We start from the raw sequence: 10,988 nt of genomic DNA, 5'->3' as shown, positions 1-10,988 counted from the left end.
GAGCTAGAAAGAAGCAGCAAGTGAATTCAAACCAAGTTTACGAAGGACGATGAATGGCGGACTGAGCTTAAAGAATTATAAAAGAAGCTAGAAAGGAAGACAATGTGAAGTTAGGAGAACCTAAAAGCAAATGATCATTTCATGGAAGCAGCCTCCATGAGTTCACATGTCTGAGGTTCTGCTGTAATATAAGTTAAGCCACACCCAATGTTTATTTGAAAGATTTTGTACTTTTATCCGATGATGAAAGGGACAAGAAAATTAAAGAACTAATTAAACCCAGTCCTGCTGTGAAGAATTTACACATGGAGAGAGAGAATACATGGTGTAATCTATTTTCAAGGCAGCTCTACTATGGCTAACTTATTTTAATACAGAAACAAGCCCTCTCCATGGAATATTATCAGGATGCCTATTATCATCACTAAAAGCAAAAAAGGATTTCAATAAATGGAATTTTATTGCAAGGTTCCATGTTTACGTATTTGTCCAAATAAATGCTGATTTTAAATGCACGGACTGAATATAGATGTTTCCGGTGCATTTAAATATGAATAATCCCCCCCCCCTTGTTCAAAAATGAGAGCAAACCTCAAGAACTACTCAAACAGACGCACAACACCTATTTGAGTGTTATGTTCCAGAGAGGACACTTGACCTGGTGAGAGTCTCTGGTTCTTTAATGCTACGGAAGATGGAAATGAACTAGGCTGTGCCATGCTTGAACATGGAATCTCTCAGAGCCAATCTGTTCCCTGGAAAAAGAGGGGTTAAGGGCAGACAACTAGGGGCATGCCATGTTCAAACAGGATGCAATACCACCCAATTCATCAATCACTACTTCCTCTCCATGGCGAGGGGAATGGGTGCATGTGCCTAGCTGACATTCATGCCATTTTGACTATTCTCTCTGGAACACAATATCTGAAAAGAATGAAATCTGAGCCTCTGCAAGCTACTGATGTGATATATCTACATTTTTGCCTTCTTTATCAGCACTCTGATTTGATTATTTTGGCACTTTCAAATGCCGTGGTAACCAACCGCAGCTTCAGAGGAAAGAAATGAAGCTAACAGGTTCTTGGGGGTCATTACATATACAGTGGTACCTCGCAAGACGAAATTAATTCGTTCTGCGAGTTTTTTCGTTCTACGAGTTTTTTCGTCTTGCGAAGCACAGATTCCCTGGGTATTAACGGTTTTAAGAAAAACGAAACAAACTCGCAAGATGTTTTTGTCTTGCGAAGCAAGCCCATAGGGAAATTCGTCTTGCGAAGCAACTCAAAAAACGAAAAACTCTTTCGTCTTGCGAGTTTTTCGTCTTGCGAGGCATTCGTCTTGCGAGGTACCACTGTACAATCAATCACTGTGCTGAAAAGAAGCAAATTATGAGGATTTCATATCCAATTAACTGCTAAAATGGTCTTCTGCTCTCTCTGTGAATAAATGTGCTCTCACAGTAGATGTCACTAAAAATATTTAACTTTATGTTAGGGAATTTTATAATAAAACATTAAAAGCAAAACAAATGCAATCGCTGAAAATAAAAGTTTTGAAAATTACACTCAACATTAAAAGCCTTTTTTGTTTTAATCCTTGTCTTAAGTCTTTTGAAAAATTTAAATGACCACTTACATGCCTTCAACTGTGTCAAATCTAAAAAACAAAAAATACAGAAGCTTAGCATGCTCAAATAAAACCACAAAAATAAAAAGCAATAATTAAAAAGCAAATTCATTATGGATTTGAAGCTACTTTGGTTTGTATGCTCTCCAGCAGCAAGATTTCCACTGTAAAGTGACAGGTTGTTAGTTAAAGCTAGTTAAGTTTTTTGTTTTCAATAGTCTGTTAGTTCAAGTGCTCTACACAATTAATGCAGACCTGATGGGCAAAGCTTTTTACCTGTGTTTGTGTGCAAGGAATAATGCATGCTCTTTAGATGAAAACTTAAATATTTTAGTGACATTTGCTTAACTTCTCAAAATAAACACCAATTCACAACTGTCTCAAGGCCTATTGCTGCTAGTACGCATATTCAAAATGGTCAATAGCACCATTTAACTCGCCAGCAGAGGTCTCAAAAGGCTTCTCTGGAAAATATTTACTATAATTAAGATCAGATGATAAAATGGCAACTGTAAGAGTCACTCCACTCTCTGCCTTGTATTTCAAAGATTCTTCCAGGTTTATAAACAATTCAAACTATTTCACAGATTACTTCTAAATTCTAATATCATAGCTACTCTGGAATTTCTGAAAGGAAAAAAAAAACTTTTGATCCCCCCCCCCCAAAAAAATAGCTGAACCAGAACAAGGTAGAGACCATCTAACCTATTCCCCATTTGTATGATCATATCTTCGCTTAACAAAATGAAGCCCCTTGCAACTGAACAAACCAAGAAGTCTTCAGTTAAAAAGTATTTCCTATTTTCTGTCCCAGCTGCAGAAGCCATATAGGACTGTTTCAGATAGGTGCTGTTGCACTGATGCAACGCTACTACGTATGTCACAGCTACATACAAAACAAGATGTATGTGCAAGGAGGAGTTGGCAAGTTATATAGCAATTTAACTTTGACACCAGGATGAGAACTACTGTATTTTTTGCTCTATAAGACTCACTTTCCCCCTCCTAAAAAGTAAGGGGAAATGTGTGTGCGTCTTATGGAGCGAATGCAGGCTGCGCAGCTATCACAGAAGCCAGAACACCAAGAGGGATTGCTGCTTTCACTGCGCAGCGATCCCTCTTGCTGTTCTGGCTTCCGAGATTCAGAATATATTTTTTTCTTGTTTTCCTCCTCCAAAAACTAGGTGCGTCTTGTGGTCTGGTGCATCCTATAGAGCAAAAAATACGGTATTTATTGCATTGGCACAACACTAACTAAAAAAAGCTCAAATGCATTTTCAAGAATTTATACATGCAGGTCCCGCTATCTGAATGCTTGTTATCCAAAATCTCAGTTATCTGAACATAAATAATTATTCCCAAACCTAGCTACACAAATGGCTGGTTCAGGTAGCTGAACAGTCAAGAGTTGTCCCACTTCCTTACTTGCTTGTGTTTTGCTGGTTGGCAGAGCAAGAGAGAGTGGACAAATCAGTTTTTCCTTTTGTTTGGCTTTTGCCAATTGTCTGCAGCAATTTCAGGAAGGAAGCAGGAAGGCACAGATCACAGATTAGAAATGTTCCCATAGTAAATAATTAAAATCATCAGCTTGATATGTGAATGCTCACCTAACCAATTATCTCCTGAAAATGCACTGTGTTCAGAAAACGGGACCTGCATGTGTCTCAAATCATGTCTCATATGCTCACTGCTGCTCTCTAAATCTTAATGGCTAAGAGATTCAAGTCGTGTAGAGCTATGAAAAAACTCCACCCCGATCTGCTACCTCAGAAGAGAGATCCCATTCTTCACAGCATGCACAAGGACAGAGTCATCGTGATCGTAAGAATCAAGAAACAACAGCAAACAGTTTGCCAACACCATTGTATCAGATATATGACTCCTTCCCTAGCTGAAGAATCATCTGAAGTTGCAGCAAATGCTAAGCCAATGAAAGCTTATGGATCCTGTCTAATGTCCCCTACAGCTGCTAGACTTTAAGAGAGGGCAGAAATTAAATGAGGAATGACCTACACAGTAGTTGCATTTTGCTGAACTTTAACATTAGTTATACGGTCATACCTCGGGTTGAATGTGCTTCGGGATGAGCACGTTCGAGTTGCACTCCGCAGCAACCTGGAAGTAACGGAGTGCGTTACTTCCGGGTTTCACCGCTTGCGCATGCACAGACACTCAAAATGACGTCACACGCATGTGCAGAAGCGCCGAAACGTGACCCGCAGACACGGGTTACGTTCGCATCTAGAGGTACCACTGTACTGAGTTGCTGACTGCATGTAGAGTATTTATTAGACTGCATCACTGTAAGTAGTTATCTTAGCAGGATTACATATTTTTTCTTCCTAGCTTTTAATACCTGAAGATCACCCTTTGATATTTAGTTTTATTAGAAAACATTTATAGGCTGCCTTTAGGAGCCAAACTCTCTCTAAATGCGCCTTGCACACAATTAGAAATTCAACAGTAATAAAATAAAACCCAAAACGTTCACTATAACCACATTTTTAAAAACAGAATAAATAATAATAATAATAATAATAAGTCCTTGCAACTCAGCAACTGATTTAGAACCAAAGCAGTATTAACAGATTCAGCAGCCAAAAGAAGAACAGTAGCAAGATGGAATATACCTCATGAGTAAAGCATTGTGAAAAAGTGGTTTGCCCCTAAAATGCACAACATGGTTACCTGGCTTGCTTCACACTTCTTTGAGATGTAAAGCAGAACTGGAAGCCCAGCCTAGACAGCTAAACGATGCAACCAACAGTGTGGGCTTTATGGCATCACCGCTATGACATTATTTTCGGAAATTTCACAATATATGCAACCATTGTTCTCTTTGAAGCGCTCTGAACATTTTAAGGACCATGGGAAGCGATCTCATGCTGTCAAATCAAATGCTTTGCTTCGTTAGTACACTGATCAAAGCATTGCAGGGAAAAGCAACACACCAGCAAAGGGACAATTTCCCTGAAATTATTATTTAAGATAGCTGAGAACTATTCAACTACAACCTTGTTAACATGTGAAGATGCTGATCAAGCAGAAAGCATGGTATAGGCTTCCTGGTCCAGAATATGAAGTCATTTTCCTGAGCTCTGCAACGAAGTATAGAGCAGAGCACAGGGATGACTCTCCCTGTGCATCTTCCTACTCGAGAGTCCAGCAACATCTGGAGGGCTATGCGTTCCCCATCCCTGTGTAAACAATGCTTTAGCATTATGAGAATGAGCTGCTGGAAGCCTCAGCGTCGCATCCTCCTCCAATGAAGCCAGATGGACTTCAGAAACTTTCACTTTTCAAACCAATTTAAATATGACCTTAAAAAAACAACAACAATGCATAGCTGCCAATGTTTCCCATTTGTAAAGGGAAATTCCCCAATTCCGAATAGGATTTTCCCTTAAAAAAAGGGGGAAGTTGACAGCTATGCAACAATGCAACATGCTTGGGAGGTTTCAACTTCATGGGAGAAATGTGAAATACTATTAGAGTTTGTTCATAGTGAAGCCGCATAGATTGTCCACAGATGTAATTTACACTATGATTTATGTTTCAAAAAATATACTGCAGACCAAAATATACTTGAGAGTCTGACTCCCAGAAGAAAAACGATAACAAGAAGATTGGAAGATGGGACTTGTGAACATCAAAGCAGCAGAAATATGAGATGATTGGACCTTTACTGAGCTCGAAGCATGGGTACTCCCAACAAAAATTTTAAAAATTCGGCAAAATATTTGGATTTTATGATATGTATTGGTCTAATTCAGATTAATTAATGTGATATGATTGGATTGTTAAATGGAAAACTTAATAAAAATTATTTTTTAAAAAAAAGAGAGTCTGACTCCCAACTTCTGAATGGCACAGAAATGTTAACTCTCAAAAATGTTTAAGTTTGTATTTGGGCACAGGACTAATGCCAGACCCTTTAATGGTCTTACCAGTCATCTTTATGGACGAAGAAACCATTGCAATTTCAGAATTGTATAAACTTAACTTAACCTTCCAAAAATTGATATATGTTGCTTTAAAGTAACTCCGAAAAGAGAAGTGAGGGTCCTCATAAGATTCAGAAACCAATAAATTTGAGTACTTTTTTCCAAAAGTGGGATGAAGAAAAAGCAAGGGATGAAGTCCATTCGGTGATGAAGCTTCAATTAACTTCCCCACTTTCCTGACACTGCATGCAGAAACTGCATGGGCTTGTTTGGTTTGACAGCTGCAAGAAGATAAACTCCTCAGCTGGCTATTCTGCAAACCTACTTGAGGGAGCACAGGAGACAGACATTGGCCAGAGAGAAAGCCAAAATTAACTTTTGAGCAAACATAAAAGTTCACTGAACTTAATAGTTGGGGAACAAACCTTGAGATTGACAATAGGTAACAACTGCAATTACTTTTGCATCTCTCATCATCTTCAGTTTGCATGTATATGGGAGCCAGATATTGCTGAACTTATTACTCCGGGCAGCACCTTCTTAATGTAAGTATCAGATCCGAATAGTAGAAAAACCACTACCCTGTTGTAAGTTTAGTTACTAGAAATAGTCTCTGCAGTAAAACAACTGTGTTACATTAATTACCTAATGCACCAATTGGAATATACTGGGTTATATAGAGATATATAACCTACAAAAATAAATCTATGAATATAATACATATTCAATTATTCCCCATCAGAAGAGGACAAGTCCATAAATACTTTCTGTGCACCTTGAGCTCAATTTAAGTATATTTCATTCTATTTGTACTCTTCTGCACCCTGAACTGTGTAATATAATATTCCTTCTACCTTTCAGAAACTTTAACCATGAAAATGTGTTTTAACAGCATACCAGAGAAGAAGACACAATTTAATTTGCAACTGAGGCAATAGCAAGGACATATAGATTCTTCTTACAGATAATGAATAGCAATGGGAACCAGATGGAACCCTGCTGATGGCAATACAGTATAGATTGGAAGTCAGTTAATGGCAGTACTACGTACCCATATATTGAATAATGTAGCTGTTCAATTATATAAAATCGACATGCAAACGTTCCCATAATTGTCTGACGTGAGCCCACCAGGCAAATAAAACTGCCTCAGCCGCAAAATTCAGGCTGGAAGCTACACTAAAAGCTTCATGTCAGCCAAGCGTACTTGAACCTATGTTGCGACCAAAGACTATTATGTTTCCTATGAAGAAAATGTACTTTCTTGACAATCCTCCCTCAACCATCAGGCACCAGCTCAGCTGACCGAACAACATCAGGTATGTTTCCACCAGCTCAGCTGACAGAACAACAACTTTCTACTCCTGCTGATATTACAAAAACTAAAAACTTCTGCTTACCCACTATTTAAAAATATTATGACCGTTGACTGCTAGCGAAGATATTTTGTGCTTCTATCCTGCGGGTGTTGCTGTGGTCTAAACCAGAGAGCCTAGGACTTGCTGATCAGAAGGTCGGCAGTTCGAATCCCTGTGACGGGGTGAGCTCCTGTTGCTCAGTCCCAGCTTCTGCCAACCTAGCAGTTCAAAAGCACACCAGTGCAAGTAGATAAATAGGTACCACTCCGGCAGGAAGGTAAATGGCGTTTCCGTGTACTGCTCTGGCTCGCCAGAAGCAGCTTAGTCATGCTGGCCATATGACCCGGAAGCTGTCTGCGGACAAATGCCGGCTCCCTCGGCCTATAGAGCGAGATGAACGCTGCAACCCGATAGTCGTCCACGACTGGACCTAACAGTCAGGGGTACCTTTCTCTTTCTCTTTACATATCCTGTATTTTTATCTTGTGAACCGCCCTGATATATTTGGATGAAGGGCGGTACACAAATTTAATAAAATAAATTAAAATCAATACATTGAGTAATAAATTCCGCAGCATACTTAATGACCTGAAGCGCAGCAGACCAGACTAATGCACCACAAAGGCCCACACAAATACATATTTTTTCAACAAGTACTGGAAGCACACTACTGGTGGTGCTTGTGCTGGTGGAGGAGATTCCAAAGGATGGGCCCAATGACAAATAAACTCCTCTCCCTGCTTGCCTACAAAATGGGCATATGAAGACCCAGGAGGCCCCACTCTTTTTTCTCACTGGCTGGAATAATCCATATAGGAAAAGGCACTTGTAGTTTAAAATAAAAGGTAGGTTAATCTTTCTTGTAAACTGTGAGATATAAACAAACAACTGTAATAAATAATAGTAAGTAAGTTGTAACAATTACTTTGGTGGTGTATGAGCCTTTAAGGATTTGACTGAATGGCCAAATATGTGATCCAAAACAAATTTTCCATGAACTTGTGGGAAAAAACATATCACCACTTTTACTACCACTTACTTTGTTAGCTGCCCTTTGTTTTTGTTGTTGTCAACTCCATTGTACGTAACAGCCGCCAATTTTCTGCTTCGGTAGTTCTCATAATGGACATTATTAGTGACGTCTTTCAGGTCCTGCATGTGAGTTCTATTTAAGAAAAAGAAGAACTTATCAGTAACTTTACTGAATAATAGCTGATACATACAATATTAATTTTAATAAGCAAAACATGTGACATGTGGCTTTGAATTGTAAAAGTGCTTTATACAGTGATTTATTGTTCTTAAAGAAATATGCGAACGACTTCATGTTTAGAGAATTCTATACATAACCAATAGGGAGGATACATTAATATTTTGCATATGTTCTTAATAGATTTGTGGAACCAAATTATGCCTCTTAGCATAATCACCCCCCCAAAAAAATGTCTGATGTACAATTATTTCCCAAATTTAAAGCTTGATCCTAACACACATTAAATTCAATGAATCCCTATCTAATTCACAGGAACTTGCTTTTATGTAAGTATACTCAGGATCAGACTGTGGTTTCTGCATCTTGCACCTTCTTGTTAAAACTCTAGCCTCCAAAAAAGCAGCTACACATCCCACCAACTGACATATCAATTTCAAAATATCCAGAGGTATATTCAACAGCCGACTTTCACAAATTATAAAAGAGATTTTCCTTTGCTTGCTTTGTTATGAAAATGTAGCCAAATAGTCTAAGCTATATCAGGAAATACTAAGTTTTTAATATTTCTTCCTGACCAGAAAAAATCCTACAATTATACACACTAAAAGTGGCCACTGAGTACAGTGGTGCCCCGCAAGACGAACGCCTCGCAAGACGAAAAACCCGCTAGACGAAAGGGTTTTCCGTTTTGGAGGCGCTTCGCAAAACGAATTTCCCTATGGGGTTGCTTCGCAAGACGAAAAAAATCTTGCATCCCCCCGCGGGTCTTTTTCGCTTTTTTCGCCCTTTTCTTAAGCCGCTAAGCCGCTTATCAGCTGTTCCGCTGATAAGCCGCTTAACAGCTGATCGCTGGAAGCCGCTTGACAGCTGTAGCGCTAATCCGCTAAGCTGTCAATGGGCTTGCTTCGCAAGACGAAAAAACCGCTAGACGAAAAGAATCGCGGAACGAATTCTTTTCGTCTAGCGAGGCACCACTGTACATGCATATATATTTTTTATTTTAAAAGTTCATAGTTTATTCAGATGACCTTCGGTTAAAAAGAGAAAGTATTACAATATACCAGTTTCTTTTTCAACAGAATTCACGAAAGGAATGGGCCTACTTAGCTAGTCTTCCAATGAGGTCCAGCAATGTGGAAGGCCTCCCAATAGATGGAAGAACCACAACAGAACTTGGAAGGAAGGAAGGAAGGAAGGAAAACTATTCCCAAAACCAGTGCTGCACATCACTTGCTTACCTTATCAACATATTTCTTAGAATTGTGAAGTCACAGTGTTCACCATTTTCAACTGTAGGGGGAAAATGTCACATTTTTTAAATACAGGAAACAGACATCTGCCAGTAGCAGATGGGGTGAAGGGACACTATGGAAGCCAACCCTCTATTTACCATCGTTGCTACTAACTTTGAAGGAAAAACAGCAGAAAGGGAAGCCATTCTAGCTATTTGATGTTGCACTACTACGATGTCACTATATGTATCACATGTTCAAATATAAAACCACAAAAGCTACTGTAATAACGTTATATTGTTGGCTGCCTTGAGTGTACTATTGGAAAAGCAGAATATAATCAAATCACAACCCTATTAATGTTTTTTGGGCTTACAGGGAAGATCACACATGGCCTTTTGTGCACTTACCTTCTGCAACACCCCAAGGATATTGCCTTCCTCTAACCCTCTTGCCGTTGACTTCAATGATAGTATTGCTACCTACTACAGCAAGAGGTAAACGGTCCTGGAGGACAGAAAGAGTATATTTTGGGGGTGTAAGTACATAGTTTTACTCCTCTGAATACACGAAATATCCCAGTTGGATATGAACAAAAGGGACTTTTGAAACATTATATGGGAAAGGCCATAGCTCAATGGTAAAGCACATGTTTTTCATGCAAAGAGCTCGGGTTGTTTCCTGTATTTGCTCAAAACCAAACAGAAAATAGATGACTATTGTTCCATTGACTCTAGTGTTTTCCAAGTGCCATCATGTTTGCAATGTCTCAAGCAGAAATCTTTCCCTACGTTTCTATCTGAGATACATTCCCCATTACTATGCTTTTGCAATTCTACAGAACAATTCTACCAAGTCAAACCATCCAGCTTAGTATTTTTTTACACTGGCTGGAAGTGCCTTTTCAGGATTTCAGACAGATGCTATACCATTGAGCTACGCCTCTTCACATTAGAATAGCCCCCACGAGGCATTCCCCCTGTATCACACAACAGAAAGACTGAAAGGATTTACCACAACTGCCCTAGGTAAACCACAAGTACACACCCCTTCAGAACCAGCAAACAAAAGGAGAACAAGGTTATAAAATAAACGAGGAAGAGAAAAACAGAGATGTTAGAAACCTTCTGAGAAACATATTAAGATTTCCAAGTGCTGATTAGAAGCCCAGAAAATGACTAACCATAGTTGAAATTAGCCAGTTTGTCCAGGTTTGGGCCAACGACAAACTGCAGATTATCTATTAATTGAAGCAAAAACATACTTCCCTACAAAGCCAGTGTTATTACACAGCAACATCTGGTATGTTCAGGCACTTGGGGGGGGGTTGCATGCAAGGGTTCCCCCAGTGCCTTCAATATATTAGGGAGCTCTGAAAACACAGAACAGCTCTTTCTACCAAAGCAAAGAAGAAAGTCGATCTATAGAGCATTCTGTGTTCAAAGTATAAAGCTCAAGATGAGTTGTTATACCAATTTCTAAATTTTTGTACCTTTATCTTTTTAACCAACTTATTTTCTTCTTCATCATCTGTCTCTGGGAATTCGTATATTTTAATTTTGTGCTCTTGAATTTCTTTCATTATCTGAAAAAAAATATTAACAGAGAACAGAAG

General features: G+C 38.9%; 1 protein-coding gene across 2 annotated transcripts in view; it reads right to left on the bottom strand.

The window, feature by feature from the left end:
* The window catches only part of SEPTIN7 (septin 7), a 37,832-nt gene that overhangs the window by 8,253 nt on the left and 18,591 nt on the right, over nucleotides 1-10,988 (bottom strand). Inside the window, exons 6-10 of one of the 2 annotated variants that reach the window (XM_083706380.1) lie at nucleotides 10,866-10,958; nucleotides 9,784-9,880; nucleotides 9,380-9,431; nucleotides 7,968-8,093; nucleotides 1,636-1,656 (exon numbers count right to left, since the gene is read on the bottom strand). In XM_083706380.1, coding sequence (XP_083562506.1) covers nucleotides 1,636-1,656; nucleotides 7,968-8,093; nucleotides 9,380-9,431; nucleotides 9,784-9,880; nucleotides 10,866-10,958 — 389 coding nt within the window. The remainder of the gene's footprint in view (nucleotides 1-1,635; nucleotides 1,657-7,967; nucleotides 8,094-9,379; nucleotides 9,432-9,783; nucleotides 9,881-10,865; nucleotides 10,959-10,988) is intronic. The other variant, XM_083706381.1, reaches the window with a different exon arrangement.

The sequence above is a fragment of the Podarcis gaigeae genome (genome assembly GCF_964106915.1).
Source record: "Podarcis gaigeae genome assembly, chromosome: 12".
In the NCBI taxonomy this organism is placed as follows: domain Eukaryota; kingdom Metazoa; phylum Chordata; class Lepidosauria; order Squamata; family Lacertidae; genus Podarcis; species Podarcis gaigeae.
This window is presented reverse-complemented; position numbering and strand designations above follow the sequence as displayed.